The 24,662-nt window shown below is 39.4% G+C and overlaps 1 protein-coding gene across 1 annotated transcript in view; it reads right to left on the reverse strand.

Annotated features, from left to right (window-relative positions):
* PRUNE2 (prune homolog 2 (Drosophila)) overlaps positions 1-24,662 on the reverse strand; it is a 112,457-nt gene that overhangs the window by 34,499 nt on the left and 53,296 nt on the right. Inside the window, exons 8-10 of the mRNA XM_009328186.1 lie at positions 21,309-24,662; positions 20,277-20,862; positions 20,043-20,168 (exon numbers count right to left, since the gene is read on the reverse strand). The exon at positions 21,309-24,662 is cut by the window's right edge and continues 3,199 nt beyond it. Of these exons, the coding sequence (XP_009326461.1) occupies positions 20,043-20,168; positions 20,277-20,862; positions 21,309-24,662 (4,066 nt within the window). The remainder of the gene's footprint in view (positions 1-20,042; positions 20,169-20,276; positions 20,863-21,308) is intronic.

The raw sequence follows: 24,662 nt of genomic DNA on the forward strand, positions 1-24,662 counted from the left end.
GAAGATGGACTCCAGAAACGTAAATTAAGCAACTACCTCCTCTTCCTTTCCCACAGACTACTTCACATACTTCCAAAATTCTGGCTTAAAAAATTCCTTGCCTGGCTTACAAAAATTCTGGCTTACAAAATTCCAAATTCTGGCTTACAAAATACAGGTGCAACTGATGACATGGATGATGTGGCCAAAAGCATTAGAAAAAGAAAACACTTTTTTTTTTCCTTTTAATGAATGCTCCTTATTGAAGAAGTAAATTAAGTTACTTTAGAAAGCTCCATTCTAATCAGTTATGATTTACTGGATTGACAAAAAAGGATCTTTCAGTCAGAACAGAGGTCAAAGTCAAATAAGCTTTTTGTGTCATAAATGACTTCTTTTATGTGGTGCACAGACTAGTCATTTAAGGATCAGCTGCACTGGGAATCAAGTTACTGCATATTTGCTTTGATAGCTCAGGTCTACATACTTGTTCAGAAGTAGCTAAAAGCCCCCTGTTTCTCAAAGGTGGATCAGAGACAGATACCAAATTCTTATGAAAGGAGGAGAGAGAGGCTGGAGGCTGAAATCCTTTCCTTGCTCTTTCTTGGTTCAGACATTCTTACAGCTCAATAAATTAATAATCTTTAAATAATTCTTAGTGCCCTCTCAAATCAGTATTCCTCAGAATAACAGTTATCCTTCCTGACTTTTCTAGGTACAGCAGCATTCTGCTATTTTGGAAAGAGCGGCTCTGAATATTCACAGCAATATGTCATAAATCCTATGGGCTGTGCTGCCTCACACTTGTGTCATATACAATATATCACCAGTTTCCCAAGCTGCTCTGCAGCTATTATGTATCAAGAACTTAATTTCTTTAGTCTAAAACAAATAATCTCTCCCATGGGTTGCTCTGAATGAACACCTACAATGTGCAAAAGACAGCAACATTAATCCAACGGTGAGCGTCACCTTTCTAAAAGTTAATCCCCCCACTCCAACCTACCACAACTTGCTCACCAGCCAGACTTTAAATTGTATACATTTTCCATGCTTCTGTACTCACCAATGCAAAAGTTTAATTTGAAGTGGAGCCCACAACTGCCAAACACTTTTCCTAGCTAAGTAAATCATGTTTCTCCCATGCTGTTCCCTCTATACACAGAAATACTTTTATACTTAAATTTTCACAGGATGTTGGAAGGTTTTTATAAAGTTTCAAAGCATGATTAGTAAAAGGAATGACATGGATGAAATCACCTCAGCTCATATTAATACATGCTTGTTTTGGAAACTAAATGAGGGGAGGGGAGCTGAAGTACAATGAAAAGCTTTTTCAGAGACTAGACATCTGGCTTTTTTCATATTCTCAAATTCCACACATTACGCAGGTACACCCTGGTCTTGGATGAAATAAAAGTCCTGCTTATAGCCCACTGTCTCACTGGTTTGCAGTGAAAAAATTGAGCTGCATGAACTTTGACAATTTAGGAACAAAAACAAGGCAAGGAAACTGAAGTTCCTTGTTGAGTCGCTTTTGCAGAGCACAGGCAGCACAAAGTACTTTTCCTTTGAACCTCCCATCCGTACTCTGTAACACCGCCCTTACGCAAGCACAGAGACCAGGAAAGGAGAAACGAGAACTTGAGAGACTGGATATGACACTACAGTATTTTCCTTGGAAGGTGTGAAAAAGTGCTTGGTGTTTATCCAGTAATGCCTGTCCACTGACTCTCAGTGGGGCTCCATCTGAAAGTGCCCTTATGATTAAGCAGGGTTAAGTGTTTTGCCAGGCCAAGGCCAGAGTACACAGTACCTTGTGTAAGCCTATCTTTGACCTTTCCACTGCCAAAAGTAACCTACTGATGGCTCTCTAAGCATTTTGATTGCTTCACCTGGAGGATGTCTAACCTCTTCTGGACAAAATGAGAATGCTGTTCTTCCATACTCAGAAGCAATAAAAAGTCTCAGAAGTGGAGCCTAAAGCAAATCTTTAAGCACTCCACAAATCAGAATTTACATCAAGGAAGAGTTGACACAAAGTGTTTTCTTAATTGCTATATTCGTCTTCAGTTTACAACTCTGTGCTACAGAAATCTATATAAATTTAAAGCCAAAATATCTCACCAGATAGCTGACTTACTCATCCATCTCTGTATCTAGCCCAATATTCACCTCACCTCATAAAAAAGAATAGCAAAACCCATTCTGTTATCACGATTAAACACTTCACACATTATTCTATTTTTAGAACAGAAACTGCTTTGCATTCATATCCAAATAAAACATCTTTCCCTTTCTTTCATACGTCATATATGTGTGCTCCAAGCTTGTGGCTTGTAACTGCTGTTCCATTTCTGTTCAGAAAAAGCTAGAGATTAGAAGTTCACAGACCCTTGCTACAACAGTATGTTTTAAAATAACAGCAAGTATCTACTTTCTGAAATCATTACTCTTTCTTGGAGTGCTCAGAAAAGACAGAACATAGTGATTCTGTCCTTTGTTTCTTCTGGTTATAGATGCAACTCCATAAACTATGTTATAAATGAGATGTGTTATTTCAGAGACCTTTAATGCTAATGGACTAATAACAAATCCTAATTTAATGTGCATGTGTTTGTGTTTGCGTTTTGATGCTTATCATTCATGTAAAATGGGTAGAAATGCTCTACAAGCAAAGTCAGAGAATTGTTGGACATACTTCAATACCAACTGTGTCTATAGCCATAGGAGATGCTATAGGAAATAAAGCATTAGTACATAAAGTTGAAAAATAAAACCTGACAAAATATGGGCTTTAGGCTAAAGAAAGTTTGATGAAAATACACAGAAAGAAACAGAGAAAGAAGCCAGGAACATTAGTCCCAAAAAACCCAACTGGATTGTGCACTAAGAGAAGAAGAAACCCGTTAGCAAATGCACCCACTAAAAACAAGCCCCAAAATTACTTCCTAAAACTAGTCCTTTGCTACAAAACTTCCAGACAATAAACAAAAAATTCTACAGTTGCCTATTCAGAGATAAAAGAGACTGCAGTGTGAACTTTTTAAGTCCAGCAGAATTAATGATCCCTAAACTGTAACGGAGTATGCAACAAATCAAAGTGACATACACTGTGCAGGATTCAGTCAATATCAGTCAGAGGCTATGCTTCAACTACATCCACATACATTGGTATGTGCATATTGGAAGGAATCCACTCCAGGATATCTGAGACTAGAAAAAAGTCATTACTTTTACTCACAGCTGTGTAAAATAATACTGTATGCAAGTGACTTGTAAAAATGGATTAATTTTATAACCTCCCAAGAGCTGCATTTACCAAAAATATGTTAGTATACTAAATTAACTATGTTTCTATTGCTGTTTATTTTGTAGCTCTTAATCACAAATGAGTTCAGGAAAAATATATAGACTGAGCACTGGAATTTATGCATAGCGTGAGACTTCTATTCCCATCTCTGAATGCAAACCAAAAAAACCAAAAAAATTATCTGTGGTGCTTTGTTTGAGCCAAAAGCTTTATTAATCAAACATCTGTGCAGATCTTAACTAATCATTGTCATACTGCTGCTCGGTAGATAAACACATGCTGTTATTCCCATTTTACAGAAAAACATGTCACTCACTTTCTCAACAGCCACAGAATAAACCATTGCTAAAAATCAGTACAAGTCATAACTTCCTAGTTTTTCACACTTCACTCTTCAGACTTAAAGCATCTTTTACTGATGATACTGTTACTTGATGTTTTCCATGTGCTGATTTTTTACTCCATTTTCACCATCAAATTTGGATGAAAAAGTTAGGCATGTGTGTAAGAGGTAATATTCTTTCTGTAGGAAAATCCTGTGTTCTAGCCAGAAGATTTAAATTGTTTGCACTTCAGCATGTTAACTGAAAACATGTTAAAATTCTCACTTTGGGCCACTGAATAAATTTTTTAACCATTCTTTATGAAAATGTTTCCTAGTCTCCAATCAACTTTGGTGTTTAGTATCTGTTTATCTAGCCATCTTTTTCCTTGTTCTTCTTCTTAAATCTATGCTGTAAGCCTCAATTTTTTCCAAGTAGCCACTCATAGTAGTATGCTCTCCTGTCTGCTCTTATCAGATTAAGACTGTTAAAAAATAAAAGCTGCTATTCTTAAGCACACACCGCTGCTTTCACTGCTGCTAGGGAGCCACAGGCTGTCTGTCGTGACTCCTTGCCAGCTCCCTCCCTGTGTCACAGCACAAGAGAAGCAGGCAAAGCCAAGGAGGGATGCAGGGAGCCATGGGGGGACAAATATAAGTAAATAGATGAGTGGTAACGGGATTCACTAGGCTACTTCAGCAACCTCATGCATATGCCCATGGATGAGGAAGGCTTATGGAAGGAATCCAGGGCTCCAGGTTTCTTCAATTATCTGTGACTTCCAGCCACATGACGTAAAAAGGCATCTCAATATAGAATGAGGGAAATTGGATTTAAGTCCCAAACCTAGATGTCTGGTTGAAATGGGGTCTTAGGAATGCAAGCCAGGCTGATGCTGCCTGCAGCAGATCCCAGAGTCCCCAAAAGTCTCTTCCTAGAGGTTTGTCACCAGCAGGTCATAGGATGCTACAGGAAAGACAGTGCAATGCAATGAACAACAATTTAATACCTTATCTTGTCCTTTCTGCATCCCCAAGCTTTATTAACCATGCACCATTCAAACACTGCTCTAGAGATAGGACAATCAGTCCTTTCTGGGGCTTTTCAGAGCTGCTAATCACCTGAGTATTGAGCATTTCCAAACATTATTTAGCATACCTTGGACTACAGCTTTATGAGTTAAAGATAAGGAATTACTCACTGTTACAGAAGAGAAACAGATAAATTCACTTTGAGAGTGTCCATTAATTGTGAGTTCGTGATATGTGATGCCTAATAACTTTTTTTTTTTTTTTTAATATGTAGTGTTTTATAACATCTGTATGCCACTACTGACCCTCATGATTAGCTACCGCTGAAAAAGACTGGTATAGTCAGACCCCAGTGGCTTCACTTCCGCATCCAGAAAAACAACAAGTCAGACAGGGGTCAGAGAAGAAGGACATGTGTGACTCAAGCAGCTGCTGACTCCTAGTTACCTGCCCTGCACCATATAACAACTTCATGGCATGGACACGGACAGGAGACAATTCTTTAGGGCAGTGTTATCTGACTGTACCCGTGAAATAGTACTGTCTCTAACTATGCCTCCTACAGGGGAGTGCAGAACCTGCTAGGCATTTCCTAATATTACCATTTTAATAATATTCTCTTAACTCAGTATTTTGTGTACAAAAGCAGGTAGAGAGTAACAAATTCTAAGGTAGAAATAACATGCCACTTGACATCTATTGCTCTGCTTTGGCATTGCATTCACATACCACCACATGGTCTTGCCCTGAGAGTGAGGGCTCTCCTCTCTTATGTGCCTAGCTCAATGCTGCTTAATCTTTACTGAGCCAGTGGAAAATTACTGAAATTAACAACACAAAGTTGGGGAGCCTGTGTGATGCGTAGTCCTCCATCAATGTTGGAAGATCACAAGGTCTGGCAACAAGCTATGCAGGTTCAGAGCAGTATTAGCATTTAGAAGGCTTCGTTAAGCTGATCTGATCTCTCTGCTCTTAATAAATGTTGTTAATATTCTACAAATAACATCTAGATGAACTGTTAATCAACAACCACTGTTGAACAAACACTACAAATGCACTGTAACAAGGTAATACCAGCAGAGAAAGTAGGAGTTAAATCAATCTGATGTAAAAGATCCTTAAGTAGAACCTGAAAATATATATTTTTTTAATTATATTTCTAAAAATTTATTAAAATGCTAGGCCTAATCACAGACCTGGGACCTGATTCCCACCTTCCACTTTCATTGAAAAATTAATTATTCCTTGAGAAAACTCAGTTTTAGTTTTCCTCACTTTAAAACCAGTTTTCCTTCCAACATGTGCAGTTCACAGTGACCATTTTCCTGCCATACTGTGCTGTTAAGACCATTCATCAGAATACCTGCAGCTCCAAATGATGCAATTGGCACATGAACAGTACTTGAAAAAGCAGCATGCACCTTATACCCAGTGCAGCCATCTGCACGTTCAGGAAGTATGCTAAAGCTTTGAGAGTAGTTAGCGGGATAGAGGTTGCAGGATCAGAAACAGAAAATCTTTAGGAAGTTTTAAAATTTATGCCCTACTGAGATTCTCCAGTGGAGTTGTGAGAACTCCTCTCCAACTATTATGACAGTCTACACCTTATCAAGCACATTTGCTTCCAAATGAAGACATGCTAAAATGCCTCGGACTGCTCTTAACCATTAGTAATATCCACCAGTTCTGCAACTGAGCTAACTTCTGAACCTCACTGGCTATCTCCTCTTTTCTACTTGGATTTTCTGTAATACTGTCAACTTTTTGCATTGCTTAATGGATTTGTTTCTCTGTGTGTATGAGTGCTGACACGTACAATGATGATGATACTTATTACCATACTATACTAGTTGGAATCAAATGTTTCAACAAAGCGTCTTATAACAGCTAAATTCTGTCTTGTTCACGTGATAAAATGTGTTTAGGGATGATTTTCAGAGCTGCTAATCATAACAACTCACTGAACATCAAGATGTACAGATTCGTAGCACTTTTATTGATCTGTTCATTAAAGCATTAGCATTTTTTCTAGCACTCCTTTGATTTCAAGCTCAGCTTTTGCACAATTAATAATATGCTGATAGTCAGGAAAAGATATATGGCAACATTTTTTTCATACTGTATGACTTCTGTCTTTTCGTCCCATCGTAATGCTTTTTCTCTGGTCCTATTTATGACTTCATTCCTTATCCTTATCACAACTTCTATTCCCTATTGTGAATTTGTTTATTTTCTCTTTTCCTCTCACTTCTGTGTCATTGTACTGCCAAATTTCCACCTTTCCATCTTTTCCATGTTAATGTAACTATGATTTCACAACTTATGATGTTCAATGTTATTATAATTTAGATTCGTATCTTACCTATGGCAGCAAACCTACAAATAACTCACAGCTACATTTTTCCTATCTTGGCCATGACTGAGCTAAAGAAAAGGCTCTAAAAAGATGCTGATGTTAAACTGTCTCTTAAAGCTGCAGTTGTCAGAGACGTAACAGATAGGGGAATGTAAGTGACAACATAGAATGTGGAGCGGGAATTTTAACCGGCAGATTAAAATGGAAATACCCTAATGGGTGTAAATTGGTGACTGAAAAGTTCCCATCCATATTGAGTGATTTGCAATTTGGGAAAAATACAGGAAAAGCCCAACCATGACCCAGAGGAGACACCTAATCAAGGCACATAAGCTCTACTGAAGCAGTAAAACTGGCACCAAACAGGGCAGTCCTGCAGCCTGCTTGCACTGGCAGGAGGTGTTCGGAGCAGGAAAGATCGTCAGGCCCTGCAGTAGGCAGGTCTAAAAAGGCATGTGCAAAGGGAGACAGGAGACACAGAAAGCCACAGTTATCTTCAGAAGCAGAACTCTGTCACAGAGTTGGAAGGGCCACAGAAGTGGTAGGAACATAAAAACCAACCCAAGTGTGGGAGAGCAGAGAATGTCAGACATAGCAAAAATGCTGTGAAAGAGCCAGAGCGACAGGAAATGCCAGACTGAAGAAGTAATGTTGAGGAACAAGGTGAGAAAACGGGGCTCCTCCTTCCCCCGCATGGCACTCCTCACACATTATAGCTTGGGAAACACAAGGGCAAGGTTAGCTACATGCTCTACTGCTTTAGACAAGCGGGCAAGGGCATATCCTGCTGGGCTGCTGTCTATCAGACAGCTCTTTAGAGTTTGCTGCTAGTGTTTTCTGCTGAGGAGAGAGACCTTGTTCTTGTAGGACACAGTCAGCTTTCATCTGGTAGCCAGAAATAAGGAAGTCTGATCTGCTGCTATCTATTTTTCACAGCTGCAATGGCTATAGAGAATACCACAATCTACAGGATATGTTAAGAACTAGTTAGAAATATCTGAATGAGTTAATTCATAAAATCCCATAACAGCTAAGCTATTTCCTTCAATGTCCAAAGGAAAAACAAGTAGATAAACTAAGAAATCTGTCAAGCAACTGGACTGTCATTCCCACCACCTCTGCCTCGGTCTCATTTGTTGTTGCAGTAGCACCGTATTTTTCTGGATATTTGTACAGGGTCTGATAGGAAGTGTCTCCGGTCCTGAGGGCACTACAGTGATAAAAACAGCTTTATCAAGATTCACAGGTGCTGACAAAATTGTATTCTCACCTATATATTATTTCTTGGTAAGTTTGAGAGATGCATCTTCTGCCTGAACAAAGACTGTGGTTTACAGATTGATTTTTTTTTTCCCCTGGCTTTTTCTACAGATATATTACAAGCTGTTAAATAACACTGCTTTCCTGTTACTGCTGAATACTACGGAGATGCCACAAAACCACAATAGCTTGCTTGTAGCAGGATCTGTATTTTTAAAGTAGTGAACTTACGCAAAAGCTAGACTTGTCTCTAACTACATAAATTTTCTGTAATATTGTCCGGATTTATGCAGGGCCAAATAACAGCCAGACTCAAAGACAGGAATAAAAGGCTATTTTAGACCTTAGTACTCCCCTGCCCCACAAGAGATAGTAGTGGAGAGCATGGGTGAGAATAGTGGGAGGAACACAGCAGCCCTGAAAAAGTGTTTTGGCAGGGTGAGGGTTGGTGTGTGTCGTTCCCCACACCCCACAGTTGCCTTAATGCTTCCCGACAGTGCTGTTAGAGCTTTGTGCATCCTCCCTTTCTCAACACAGCTCTGCTTCCTAAGAGTATTAAGAAAGGTAAGTCCAGAAATGACATCTCTGCCTGCCCCCCACTTACTTAGAACAAATCTGTCTAAATACACCTACCAAGCCTGCATACACTTCCTTTCAGTGTTGCTCTAAGTAGCTACTATTTAGACATTCTACAGCTTTTCAGTGCCTCCTGTACATCACTATCATTTGTTCGCTTACCACACTTGAAACTGAACAATATTTTCATTCCTTCATCACAGACAGAAAAGCAAACAACTGAATGGAGCTGAACCAAGCTCCTATAATTAAATTTAAACAAAAATACTGCCTGTACAAACCAACTTTTGCAGTAATTTTTCAGTCCTCTTACCTCTGAGATTATCGCTGCATCCTTGATTGGTTAACCTTCAAAGATTACAGTCTGTTCAGAGCAACATTTTAAGAGGACATTGCAAAAAAATAAAAAATCATATGCTTCAGTTGATAGCAAAAAAGCTGAAAACAATACCATTGTCTACAGTGAGAGCTATCACAAACAATCACTATGCCAGTAATTAAGCAGTCTTAAAAGCAAGTTATCCACTGACAATGTCCAACGTTCGTTCCTTTTTTTCCCACCGTATCCTCAGAGCTAGGCAAACAAGCTGAAAATAATCTAACGTGCTAGGTGACTATGCAGTGAAGTTTTGTTTCCTAATTACAGATACCATGCCTGCATTCAGACAAAAGAAATCCCTTTGAACTGATGTAAGCTTCTTGCATAAATAGCTGCAACAGAATTAAAATACAGCTGCCTGGTTTTCAGTAATGAGGTCCTGGGTGCTCTCCATCATGCTGACAAACATTTCCCCTTTTTCTGTCTAAAGTAACTGAAACAATAGAGCCGTTAATCAGAAAACCTTCTGCATATCAGCCTCTCAGAGTAAAGAGACGCTTACCTTCTAAAGATTTGAAGAGGTTTTTCTACTGGGAAAATAATAAAGATGCTTTACTGCTGCACTTCAGCATCCCTCTTTCTGTAGCAGTTTACTAGGAATACAGATCCTCCACCATTTTCTTGTCACGTGGCTAGTGGTACTGCTAAATAAGGGTGATCACCTGCCTTCAGATAGCCAGCTGTGTGAACCAGCAGCTACTGGGCTTTAGTTAAAGGAGTGCTTAAATGAATGCAGAGCTGTGCTTCGGCCATGAAATTTTTTTTTTTTTTTTTACATTCCCTGTGGAGCTTTGTCAGAGCATCACCAAACTTTAGTACGGCGACTCAGCTGGCAGTACTGAAAAGCTCCCTGCAGTTTCATTTCAGAGCCCAAGGAAAGCTTGTGATGAGAGACTGCACGACAAAAGTTCTTATGGATTCAACCCACCCCAGCCCCCATTTCTGTTTGCATCGGTGGTTATAGAACACATGCATATTCAAACATGCTTTACATAATTTGTTCAGTTTGCAATTCAGCTATGGGAATGCAGATGCAAATTTAAAAAAAAAAACAACCAACCACCAGTTCAGAAGGCAGGGTGAATTCTGGAAACACAACTGTACAAGCACCAAGAAGCAATGCTCACGGCCTGTGCTCTTGACTGTGTTTCTTCGGGGTGTGCTTGAAGGAAGGACATTTCTTCCCATGCAGTGCAGTCTCACAGTCTCCTTTTATGAAAGCCTGTTGGGGGTAGGATCCCTAGAAACTCCAGGTTTCTTTCCAAATGCAAAACAGCTTTCAATCCTATTCCCTTGCAATCCTGTGAGGATAAAACAGCAAGGCAACAGGCCCTAGGATGGCCTAACCTTCAGCTCGTTTCTCCCTTCACACTGCGCAACTCCTCCTTGAAGATGAGTTACATGAGAACTGGAAATGCTTTCACATCAAATTACTAGGCCATAAGCAGTCAAAAACAAACAAAAGCCTAACCCCATTTTCGTTTGTCAGTACAGCTTCACGCACACCTATAGCACAGTGTAAATAAAAGTGCAATGGCTCCTATCTTGTTCTTCATGGTCTTAGTAATCCTCCAGGGAAAGTTCTCATCGTCTGCTGCAAATCTCCTGAGAAATCAGTTCCCAGCTGCTATTTTAAAGAGCAACAGAACAACACCAAACATTTAAAAAAATTTAAAAATCATCACCAATATGAAAATACATTTCTAAACAGGACACTGCTGCAGACATGATCTTCGATGCTACTGCCAGCTAGCTCTACATAAAATTTCCAACAATGGGGATATTTTTTAGCACTTTTTCAACTGGACAATCTTTAATTCATTTGAAATCGAAAATCCAGACACCCAGAAGCTGTATCCAGGAAATAGAGCTATAAAGTATTTATGTACAATAGAAGTCATTAGTAGCATGATTATGATGAAGCTCTGAAATCAGTAACGTGGCAGAAGCTATGGCCTTGATCCTCCATGCTCAGAATGACACAGAACCTCTTTGAGATTTTAGGACATCCGCTGGGACTCACTAAGCTCACTGGGGCTCACTGTCTAAGTCAGGTCTGCGTCAACAGGGTTAAGTTTCAAAGCTCATTAATGCTTTAGGCTGAAATCTCAGGTCATTTATCACACTGATTGGAATAAAATATATAGTGAATTATCTCAGAAAACTGCGGGGTTTTGAATAGTGGGGGAGTTTTTCATGTGACCGCTAAACCCTACTAACATAGTCCAGGTCTTCTTGCTTTAAGAAAGTGGCTCTATTGGCCCAATCTCACAACTTAAGTAAAATTTTAGGACCACAAGTAAGTAAGAGTAAGTAGGGTTTTTTTCCTTTTAAAATTGTTTTTCAGTCACTGAAGTGTTGTTCTCTTCTTGTTAGAAGGTTTTTATAAAGTACTTGGTATCTGACATGTAAATATTGATGCTGGTTTTACAAAAATGGGATCATCACCATATTGGCTGCTGCTACTGTTTAACAGCTGGCTTTGCAATGGAAAACTGGGTTTTTAGTTTTAATTAATTTTCAACCTCCAGATGGTGATGGAAAATACTGTATCACCCCAAAACTGGTAACAAAAAAGATGGTTGTCATGACGTCGTAGGCCAAATCAAGTAGAGGGAAATAAATGGTGTTACTAAAGCCCATGCATGAACAGCGTATGTTATTACTTCCATCAATAAAAAAGGTTAGCAGTGAGATTCACTGACATTAAAAAAGATTATTACAAAACTAAAAAAAGAAAATGTTTTAATGAATTTACAGCTATGTTGTTGGAAAGTTCCGTGCTCTGAATCTGTCCCAGGGATTCTTCTATTTTCACAGAAGCGACATATTCACACAGGCTAATATGTAACATAAAGCTTCTAATACATAACGTATATTACTATAATTATTATAATGGTATGATATATAATAATGTAAAATACATTAATTATATATTTTCCTATCTTAAACTCAGATGAACATTGAAATATCAAGTTCTGAGCCAGCAATCTTAAAAGAGTTCTTGCTCATGCTAATTTAAATATTTTGTTTAGTTTCAATTCGCTTTTTTACTTTGTTACATGGCATTAACTTTCATTTACATGGACTTTCCTACAAGAAACCTTCTCAGTTGTTGCTCCTTTCCTTACAAGTTTGTTTTTAACCTTTAAAGCATGCTCCTTGTGATTAGTCAATTGTCACCCTTTGTGCTGCCAAGTGGGAGACCTGAGTTCAATTCCCATTTCAAGTCCATAATCTTGAAAGCACCACTGAAGCAGCATGCCTAATCCCCAGAGTGCCTGGAATTGCTTTTCAGCAAATCTGGCCAATTAATAAACAATCTTGACAGGAGTGAAAGATGACAGCCCCACGGGTATGCAAGGAAAAAAGGAAACAGAGGCATCCAAAGGGAAGTAAAGGTTACTTTGCAGAGTGTGGCCTCTTAAACTTACAACAGATTTTCAATCCTTTAGGCTTCCTGTATATAGCAGCCTGCTTTGCCCATTAAAGCAAGAAGCAAATCTGGGCTCCCTAATTCATTGCCTTATCCAAGCTTTGGGGTGATAGAACAGACTTTTTGAGAAAATACTGGGTGAAACCCTTGGCCCACTGAAGTCAATAAGAATTTTTTCCCTGGTTCCATTCTGTTAGTATTTCAGTTCAGTACTGGACATTGATATTTGACTTGAATCATTAATGGCTTTGAGATATATGATGTGCATTTGGCTAAATCACAGAGAGAACAGAGTAGTCTGAGAACTCTTATTAATCTCGAAATAGTCACAGATTTTTCTTTCATTATATTTAATTATCTTTATTCTGTGTCAACCACAGGGAATGTAATGAAAACAGGCCTCTCTATTAAAAATTTACTGGATTGTTTACAGTATTGGGCAATTTTAATAGCCAGCAGTACAGCAACGGTCACAGAGAGATATTTTGGACAGAGGCAGTGGAAGAACTATCTTTTCCAAAAAGTCACTGTACAAGTGAGCAGAAAAGACTGATTCCTGCTTCTTTGAGAACATGCTATCAGAAAGATAAATTAAGCTTTCTTTTGTGGAAGCCTTATTCTAGTGGGTTAAATAAATCTTGGCAGTTGTTCAAAGGAATTATCTTCTGCTCACTTTTGCCACCAGTTTTCCAAGCTCCCCCCCAAACCTTCCAAACATCAGTGTCCTTATCTTTACTTCTCTCACTACTTCTTATTCCTCAAGTCAATACATCATTTTATAGTATTTCCCTCAGCTCTTTCTAACTCTTCCTACTAAGGAAAAGGACAATCCTTCCCTACAGCAAAGGTAAGAGCAAGAATGATCTGGTATACACAACCACTAACACACCCTGAGGAGTGTGCTGGTAGGTAAGAGCTAGCATAGTCATCTGCAGTTTTCTCCCTCTGCCTCCTGACCACTGCATCACCACCAAGCTTCATACAGCTCTGTAAGACAGGACAGCTTATATCAGGAAGCAAAAGACCTCCAAGTCTTCATAAATTTTACTGCTGGCACACCTCCAGCTGGAGCAGCAGCAGCAGTGAAGTATGTTATCCTGCCTATCCAACACTTGTACCGTGCTCCACAAATTCTTCCTTTTTAAATGTAGTCATTCCCAACTGTTCACATATGGAAAGCCATATAAAAAGCTATTTTCTTTCTGGAAAGACTGGCATTAATAATGTGCTATCAAATCTTTTTGAACTTTTTTATGAGGCCAAAGAAACCTCTATGGTTTATTATTTCTGGTGGTTGTATATTACTGAGACAGGTTTGTATCTTTTCTTCAGTGTTTTAATGCTCGCAAGCATCCTCATACTTTTCTTCTCTTCCTGCAGCTGCTTTTTCTTGCAGAAGAAAAACAGGACTGGAGGGAAGAACTTTACCACCTTGTCACAGACTTCGTTAAAACCCACCTGTACAGCCTGAAGAGTTGCTATGCTTGACATTGGGATGAAGGGGACAGTGACCAGCAGACATCAAGATTTTAATCCACTTCTTCATTCTCATTTGTGTTTATGCTTTCTGTTTCAAAGCTTTAATTCCCTCTTCTACAAAACAGTCAATTTTCTTAGACAAAGTGACAGACACTTACTGGATGAGAGCAGAAAATAATGCAAACTACATCCTTTACCAAACCTTATTCCCCTACTAAAGGAACCTACTTCAGCACAGTATGCAAGCATGAACTTCAGTTTTTTCTAAACAGGGATATGTGAATAAATTGTAGATTCAGAAAGGGGCTTAGAAGGCAGTTACTGAGTAAATGCCTCCATAAACTTCGGACTACCAATTCCATTGTACATTAGCTGGGATGTCCTCATCATCTGAGTACAAATAATGAGTTTCTTTATTCTTCAGAGATACTGTGTTTGTGCCATACATAAATATATGAAGGCGAAGTACATACCTAAAAATAAGGAACCTAATTTCTATCCCCTGCCAATGGGCATATGAAACAACAAACACAGGCCACAAGGAAAGCTTCCTTGTGGGAAGCAAAGGCTGCACTAGAGAAAGTGCTGGATTCAGGAGCCACTTCTAAAAGCACTATCAAAGAGACTGGCATTACAGGTTCAGAATACAAACTTAATTGCATAAAGCAAAAGTATTTGACAAAACAAAAAAACGAGCAGAGAACATAATCCATGCTCAGAGCATAGCTACCCAGCCAGACCTTCAGATTAAGGGTGCTTAATTTTCTGATACCAAGCAGGCTTAATTAAGCATAAGCCAGGAAATAGGCTATTCAATCAAGGCAAGAGTCACATTTAGTGGGGCATCCAAGAAACTTTCCTGAGTCAAAATTATGGCCTTTCAAAAGTACAAGAATTCAGGCAGAAGGACACTTCTGAGAGCTGAGTATCAGCTACTTAAGACTTTGGTTCAGTTCTACCAAAGCCTACTTCAAAGATGTAAAACTTTGGCGGACTCAGAGGCTGATGACTAGCACCATCCAGCCACCCAGAAACTCTATTGCAATAAGAACAAGAGAAAAGACTTAGTTTCTTCTCTTATGTGATGACACCAGTGTTTCTGTGATAACCTCCCATAGGCTGCCAGTTCTGCTGTATCACATTGTTTTAAACTTTGTTGGCCAAGAAGGGCAGTTAATTTCAGACTTACAAGCTGCACACTGAGGTATGTTTTAAGAAGGAACTTGTGTTTTTAAAACTGTCAACAAAATGCATTAGAAAGCATTTCTAATTACACACTTTTACCATGTCAGTTGTTGGTTATTTCTTCAGCTGTTTATGTAAAAGGTTTAATGAAATTGACATATAATCTAGAAATAAGTATTCCTGTATGTGTTTTGTCCTTTCTACCATAACATTTTTTGTGTGTTGCTTTGGTTTCAGAGGAATCAAGGCCTCCATGATCATGCTGTGGGTACACATAGGGATATCTGCATGTGTCTCCGCTATCCCCTAAAAAGTCTGAAGTCATTATCCAACTGACTAAAGACATATGCTTATTACAAGTTTATTGAATATCAGCTACCAAGCACAGGGGAAACTGAGGGGAAAACAGCACCATAAAAGCAATCTCTATCAGATATGAAATCCTCATACAAGAGCAATATTTTTAATGACATTAATGGTGGAAAAAACTTCCATTAGATTTCACACCTTATCATCAAAAAAGTCTAACAACAAAACATAAACCCGAAGGAAAGTAGATTTTACTGGTTCCATGCTTCCATAAACAATTGTTAATGCAGATGCTGAATAATTTCCTTGCTTTTCTTTACTTCTCTGGGCTTCAGCATCACTAGTGTTAAGGACAGAAATAGCCACTGCTATCCAATGAAAAGGCATTTGGTATTAAACAAGTATTAAACAACTTCTGAGCCAGATAAGAAAAAAGCCTATAGTGGAAGCTATAGTGACCATATATATATTCTATACCAAGAACTACTGTATCCTTTCCTTGGAGGATGCACCATATTCCATCATGCATTTAAGTTTTCACTGAAAACACTATAACATGGTCCAGTTTTGGACTTTAATGTGGGAATCAGTCTTAAGAGAATATACTAAGCTCTAAGAATAATGAATGTACTACATCTGAAACACCAATGCAAACTACTATTGTGTACAAGATTCGAGTTTTTACTTTGGAGGCTTATAGAAATTCCTAAAGAACAGCAGAGTTCTTCTCAAAGTGGATCTAACAATTCATAGCAATAAGATGTTAAAAAACCCTATAAATCCATGGCCATAGCAATGATTTTTCTAGTGCCAGTGTAAGTTCAAAAATCAGATTCTTTTCTTGAGGTATCTAACAAAGAATCTTACTGCTTCAAAGTTATCTCAACTCCATTGTGCTGATTTATAAAAATCATTTAAAGTCAGATACCTAAATCAGTTTTGTTTTCCTCTCTAAGAACAACATGGGCACATAAGCACAGCAAGTCAAACCCTGGGACGCTGCCTGCATGCAATTAATCAGTGTGACTTAAGCAGGGTCAGCATCTGGCTGCTTTTAATTTAAAATGCTTTATGAGAGATGGAGGAGTTGATAGCTGACTTTTCATGTCAGATTTGCAAGCCTGCAACTAGCCAGCACCTCTAAACAACCCTTCCTTTTTCTCATCCCATTCACCATTTATTGTGAGCAGAGGTGGTAAGCATTTTTTGATTTAAAGATCTTCACTAGAAATTACTGGTTTGTCAAAAAACAGCTTTATTCATTGAAATTAGTTGGTTTTGATGAACTCTTGCAGAGATAATGGAGGAAGATGACTTCCAGGGTGCGGACTAGTCCTAACAAGCAAACCACTTCAAAGTGAAAGGACATTTAGTCTTCCATGATCCACAAATCCCAAGCCGCCCTTCCACACACTAATGTGGATTCAAAACAACTGCTTGGGGATTTTGCTTGTTTTGCTTCTTTCAGATTTCTCTTTTGTAGAAAATGTCAAAATTTCTAACTTTCCTTCTGGAATGGAAGTTAGAAGCTTGGAGGATTGGGTGCAACAGAAATGTTGTGCCAACCAGCTCTACTTTTGATAGCTTCAAGGTCAAGCACTCAGCATTTGGTTTACTTCAGACTGTACAGAACTGGGGAGTGCTTATCTTCTGCTAACCCTTCTGAAGATTTGCCTCTTTCTTGAAGGCAGTAAATGCTAACCTGCATCAATAAAAGCTGTCACTGCCCTACAGAAACAGAGCCCCTCTCATTTCACATTCTCCTCAGTGCTGTCTGTCTAGTTAGACTGAAGCAATTTCAGCCAGGGGCAGTGTGTGAGGGCAAAGTATGCTCTGTATACTACTCAAAATCTGGTCTGTCAAGAAAACCTAAAGTCCTATACAGGTGCTTAAGTTTAAGCCTGCGAGTAACATCATTATATTTCAGAGTTTCTGAGTCTGGCGTTTCTGTTTAGGATGAAGCCAGCACTTACCGTCTATTAAAAGGAGCTCAGCTGTAACAGTGTCTGATCTTGTGGTAATGATACGCTCTTTGAAAAATGTGTGAAAATGTTTAAAGGGGAGGTATTTTAACAAGTCTGGGGGAAGATAAATCACAGCTGTTGAACTATTCATTCCTGAAATCTTAATAAAATGTGAACTGTTTGAGGTGGGGAGGGGGTTAGCAAAAAGCTGTGCTTTTCTATCACAGATTATTTGTACATGCTGTTATCAGGGTTATACTGTCATACACAGACACGCCACCTTTGAGGGGAAAAAAGCCTACTGCTAAAATTGCAAAATTGTTAGTGAAAATTTTAAAAACTAAAGTCTAAAATAAATTTCAAGCCAGTTTGTCATGGTTTAACCTCAGCCAGCAACTGAGCACCACACAGCCGCTCACTCAGTCTTCCTGCCCTGGTGGGATGGGGGAGAGAATTGGAAGAGTAAAAGTGAGTAAAAACTCATGGGTTGAGATAAAAACAGTTTAAAAACTAAACTAAAATAAAATAGTAATAATAATTACAATAATAATAAAAGAATATACAAAGCAAGTGATGCACAATGCAATTGCTCACCACCTGCCGACCGATGCCCAGCCAGTCCCCGAGCAATGGCCCCCCCGACCAGTTTCCCCCCCCCGTTTATGTACTGAGCATGACGTCATATGGTATGGAATGTCCCTTTGGCCAGTTGGGGTCAGCTGTCCTGGCTGTGCCCCCTCCCAGCTTCTGGTGCACCTCCAGCCTTCTCAAGCGGTAGAACATGGGAAGCTGAAAAGTCCTTGACTAGTGTAAGCACTACTTAGCAACAATTAAAACATTGGTGTGTTATCAACATTATTCTCATCCTAAATCCAAAACACAGCGCTCTACCAGCTACTAGGAAGAAAATTAACTCTATCCCAGCCGAAATCAGGACACAGTTAAAACCTGGTAACACAAATTATGAATGTGATGTGTATTCTACACTGAACTGACAACTGCTTGGGAGAAACTTGAAAAAAAGTGAAAAATCAGTCTTGCATTTCACACAAACAATATGTTTCCACATGTTTCATACCATGTATGTTCTTTTGAGTAAGTGCAGTTTGAAAGGAATAACAAATACAAAGCAGTTACACCCCTTAGTTTTATTTATACTGGGAAGTTTATTTTACTTGTTCACAAGAATTTCACTGTATAAATGCAATGCCAGGTTCCTCTTTGTAAAACTGCAGCATGTTAAGTTGCAGATGCCCAGGAGAAATGAGGTCAGACTTCCACACTTGCATCTCTGGGGCTGCCCTAGAAGTCCACTGTAGCAATTACAACCTCCTGGTTGTAAAAGATGAGGAGTCAACAACAGAAGCACCCTCTCCAATACACTACAGTAAATGGAGCCAATAGGGTCACCCCTCTCTCCATCTGGTGACATAGCAGAGAGACAGCAGGTAGTAGTAATGCTGTCAGCACAGAGGCTGCACATCACCATTTGCAGGTGCAAATATACTCAATACTACCTCAACTGCTAGTCCAGTCCAAAGAGACAGAAATGCTGGTCTGACCTGACTACAGCTTGGAAACAGAATCACAGAATCATAGAATCTCTCAAGTTGGAAGCGACCCATAAGGATCACCGAGTCCAACTCCCCGCTTCCCACAGGACTACCTAAAATTAAATCATATGACTAACAGCATCGTCCAGTTGCTCTTTGAACTCTGACAGACTTGGTACCATGACCACTTCCCTGGGGAGCCTGTTCCAGTGAGTGACCACCCTCTCAGTGAAGAACCTTTTCCTAATAGAATTTAAGAATATTTAAGAAAATAAAAGCAGACGTACTGGGACAGACAAAGGTCTGTGTAGCTCAGTATCCTGTTTCTGACAGCAGTCAGAAGGTGATGCTTTTACAATGTTATTAACTACAAAGACCATAATTTTCTATCATCCTTTTCTTTCCTCTATAAGCAGAACCTTTTTCTGACCCTGGGCCTCGACTGCCTCCTATCTTCCTTCCCAGCAGTTCTGCATTAGGCAGAGATAGTACTTCACTTCAATCCCTCCATAATCTCATCACTGGCATTGCATCTGGACTGGCAATACCATCAGTACCTGGCTTTGGCTTGCGTTCCCTGGTCACATCTGTTTCAGATTTAAAGGTAGATTATGAAGTCTATGGGACTTCATGGAAGGAAGACGGACTTATTCCTGCAGGGAAGTGGCCTTACAAGCTTCCTGCATTGCAAAACAATCCTAATTTGACTCATCAAGCAACCAAGAACCAAGACTCTCTTTTTACAAAGGGAGGAATATAGTAATACTTAAATCATGCAAATATAATTAGTAATTCAGACTTGAAAGTCCTGCCATCTATTCATAACATCATACACTTTGGTAACATTGATAACAAGAGAACAGAAGCTCTTGAAAGGAAACAGGTTGGTTTTGCCTTACCCTGATTTTTGACTCCGTTCTCTTTCATTGTTGAGAAGCACTGTTTCCTCCTTCATTTCTTGTTCTGCTGCTACGTTCTTTCCAAGTCTCTGTTGAGAATTTGCTTCCCATGCACCATCACCACCAACCACATGCAACACATGTGTTCCTGCGATGCTCAAATTCTTGTCCTCAGTAGTCAGGCTGTCCGAAGGAGAACAGCCCTCATGTTCAAAAGATTTCTGAAGGGGATTTTCTACTTGAAATTCTGCCTGAGTGTCAAGAATCGATTCCTGTGCTATAACAGCTGCTGGTTCTTTACCAGAATGTCCAGACCCTGATTTTGGCATCTCTGACTCAGCAGAAATTTCTTCAGGTGATATGTCACTGACTTCATTTTCGCCCAATATAATCCAGCCCTCATCTTGCCCACAGCTTTCCTGTGATCTCCTTTCATGATCCAGTTTTTGAGGCACAACAGAACTTTTCTCTTCTAAGTGAGCAGAGTCCCATTCAGTCCCACAAACAGAGTGATCTTCCCTTTCATTTGTAATGGAGATTGGCTGAAAGGTATCAAAGGAGCCTGGTGAAAAGCCTTCATGAGATTCTGTTTGTTTAGCTTCTTGAAATGCAAAATCACTTTCATTTCTTTCAAGGGTATCTTTCATTGAAGGTATATTTTCTTCCTCAGTAACAAGGATATAATCCATCTCCAGTGAAGTTAGATCTTGGTACACCTGCATCTTCACATCTTCCTTACCCTCTGTACTTCTCAGTTCACGGCTCTCAGAGGAATTTCTCAGCTTATTCTCCCTACAAAGTAGGGAGTCAGTGCCAGCTTCTAAAAAAACAGGCAAACAGAAACTCCTTTTAGTTTTTGAATTACTATTTCAGTCACCACAATTTCTTTAAATCAGTACAGTAAGATAATGCACTTCTCAGTTTGCTTTGCTCTGTTAATGTGTACTTGAATTTTATAACATCACCATCATTATAATTGTTAAAGATTATACATTAACACTGTAATCATTCCTAAGGGGGAAATGTTTCAGTGTCCCATATGCTAGGCCCTGTACAAACAACAGAAATGCTGTTCTTACTTCAATGTTTAAAAGCTTTAGATCTGTCTGGAAGGGTGATGCTAGAGGTCTTCCCAAAGTACAAGAGTTTTGTACATCAGGGAGACACACAAACTTCACTCAAAGCCTCATCATTCAGCAGCAATACTCCAGACATTTCCTTCTTTCTTTGGCCTATGAACTTGCTCTGGAAAGCAGGTTTTCTTACCATCAGGTGATCTTTTATCTCCACCTGGCGGTGAGTCGAGGTCAGTTGTTTCTGCTTCAGATTTTCCTATCGAAATCCCAGAAGCTCCTAGAGTTACTTCAGGCTCTGAGAGTGAAGGTACTGACGTGTGATTTTCCTGAAGGCACTCTGTGGATGTGTCACACAACTGATCTTTAATGCTGCTGTCTTTGGTCATTAAGATGCCTTCTGCACCTTCCGAAGGAGTTGGCAGTGGTAAAGGTTTTTCCAAAGAAACACTGGCACAAAATGGCTGCTGTAACAAGAGGTCATCCTTTGCACACTCTCTGCTGTCAGAAGGTTCAGCATCAAAAGATACATAGGATGGTGGAGTACACACCACTGGTGACTGGTCACTGGGCATTTCCCTAAACACAGGAACATTTTCAATTACATCTTCAGATTCTTTTACTATGTCATCAACCAGTTGGTTATTTGAATCAGATTCGTGGCCTTCATTACCACCAGGCAGAAAGGATTTGGGAAATAATATCTGTTTATCCTTTGATTCCCCTTCTGCTGCTTCGCTGCCTACTACTGCCAGTATGTTCATGCCACCAGACGTGCTTGCCGGGACATTAGTCACCGATGTGTTCCTGATGTTATGTTCTACCCCTGTCTCAGATTCATCCACACATTCTTCTGACATGTCTAGCTCATCACCAGTTATTGCTGTATGGTCAATGCCAGAACATTTTCCAACTTCAGCCAAGGCACTAATTTCTTTTAAGCTTTGTTCTGTCCTATCAGGTAGAGTGAAATCCTTGGGAACCAAATGCATTTGGGAGGTCACTATTTGAGCTGTATCAGTTGGTGTTCTTTGATGGCTTGCAGGAGCAAAACTTTCATGGAACGTGTCTTTCAGATCTAAGGATGAAACTTCTAAAACTTCATTGGCAATTTCAACCGACTCAATTGGGTCAGTGACAAGTTTATTTTCTAGACCATATTCTTCCAAAATTGCAAATTCAGGAGGCTCCTGAGTATTAGAAGAGATTAGCTGATAGGTTTCATTGGTCTTTCCCTGATCATAGTCCTGGGGGCTACCACTTTCAGACCGTGTCTCTACCTTCTGCATTACTAATTGACACTTTGAATCAAAATCTGCCTCTTTACTCATATTTGACCATGCGTGAATCGTTTGACTATCTTTGTCTTCAGGCTCCACCCCAATCTGAGAAGATGGGATAAAGGCATGCTTAGCTTCATACTCCTGGCACAGGTCAGGACTGCTTGATGCCTCTGAACTATTGTCTTGGTCACAGTGACTTAATATATCAGGATTTTCACCATCTGATTTCAAAGTGACAGTCTGCTCAGCATTAGTCCACAGGTCAGGTTCCATTGAAAACAGCTGATCACTTTCTTGTGTGTTACGCTGTAAAATATCTGGGATAAGTGCAGTTTGGGGAACTAATATACTCCACCCTGGACTTGACTTCTCTGTCATTTCAAAAGATAAGTCTTCTACAGTGAAAGCACCTGGCAGGGAGGTGTGCACTTCTAATCTTTCACAGGTGTCCCGCTGTTGTTCTTGAGGAATGAGACTTGCATTTCCCTCATTGTCTTTTGGTAGATCCAGTACAGCGGTTTCTTGAACTGATGTATTTGGCATACCTCGTTCCCCATCTGAAAAAGGATTCTGTGGAGTCAGTTGACTTTCCTCATCTGTAGGAAACAACTGCTCTTTCAAGCCCCTTTCTTCTTTATCCATTATGAAAGGATTAAATTGTTTGAACTGCACAGTGTCTTGATTTATTTTACTATCAGGAATATTCATAGGATGTACTAGCCTTTCATTTTCTTTTTCATCACAGTACAGGGAGGGAGGCTGATTTCCATCATTACTTGCATTAGTGAAATGTGCTTCTGTTAGTTCTTCATCTTGTGAAGGTGATCCCCAGGAGTCCTCCTTACTATTTGTTAACTGGTTTGTTGCAGAGTGACTTGAAACAGAGTACTGATCTTCCACTTGCTTTTCTCCACAAGATTGTGAATTCCACCATTCTGAACTGTCATCTGGAAAACCAAATGATCCTACTGTGGATTTTGGATCAGTTCTTAAATCAGCTTCCAATGACATACTCCACATATCTACAGCTTTTGAAGAATACTCTTCTTTATCACCAACGGGAAAAGTTGGTAAAGTATCTTCATTCATTTGATACAAATATGAGTCTTCTCCGATACCTGTTTTTTCACTGAAAATACTCACTTGGACTTTTTTCTGAAGTGTTTCACAGTGACCCAAATATTCAGAAGTCTCATTTCGCTCCATTATAGTCAAGTCCTCCTGCAATACTTTCCCAGCTTTAATTGTTTCAGGATTTTCATTGAAGATGCCTGCTTGGACCTCCTCTCCCACCTTAGTTTTTCCATCTAAATTGTCTTCATTTGCTTCAGGAGTTGTTGTATTGGATTGAGCATAATCCTCTCCAATTTCAGATGCTTTGTTCTGTTTGTTTTCATACATGGAATCTTCATTAACAGCTTCTGGACATGCCTCTGAATTCTCTGAATCCTCATTTATGTCAGGACTTGATAAAGAAGATACAGTATCATCATCTACATGGGCATTCCAAAAATCTAAGCTTTTAGGAACTTTGTTCTGTTCAGTGCTCGGTTCAAGTTCTTCTTTACATTCATTCCCAAATTCACTCCTTTTACAAGCATCTTCAAGGTTTTTATTATTTTTAATATCCCACATATCCCTACTTCTTTTGTGATGACTGGCAACTGGAAGGTCACCCCACACATTCACAGATCCATCACTTAAATCAGGACTTGTTCCACTTGAGTGTACATAATCATTTATTGAATCACTCCACACATTATCTTCTTCCAAATAACTTTTGATCTGTATATCCTTTGAAAGGCTACTTGTGGTGTTTGCCATTTCAAGGACTTCACTTGCCTCAGGACTTGTTCCAGGAGATTGCAAATCTTCACATGGTTGTGAATTCCAAGTAGTTTGGGGAAAACTGTCATTAAGTATTACACATGGCTCTCCACAAACATTATTGGCAGGTTCGAAATTTCCAGAGTTTTCATTTCTCCCAGAACCTATTTCACATGAAAATGAATTTTCCACCACAGACATATCTGTAATGTCAGGAACTCTGACATATCCAGAAGGAGGACTCTTTTTAAACTCATCTGTGAAAGACTTTTCACAAGTGCTGTTCAGTTCTGAGCTATTTTTGAAAGATACTAACTCAGAATTACAAATGTCTGGATGGTTAGGAACCACTTCATGTACACTCCCTTTCACTTCTCCCAGCACTTCTTGTGGTTCATTCATCAAAGGAATTGATGTGGCTAGGTGACAAGCACTCT

This window comes from Pygoscelis adeliae, unplaced genomic scaffold, assembly GCF_000699105.1.
Source record: "Pygoscelis adeliae isolate BGI_AS28 unplaced genomic scaffold, ASM69910v1 Scaffold45, whole genome shotgun sequence".
Lineage (NCBI taxonomy): Eukaryota > Metazoa > Chordata > Aves > Sphenisciformes > Spheniscidae > Pygoscelis > Pygoscelis adeliae.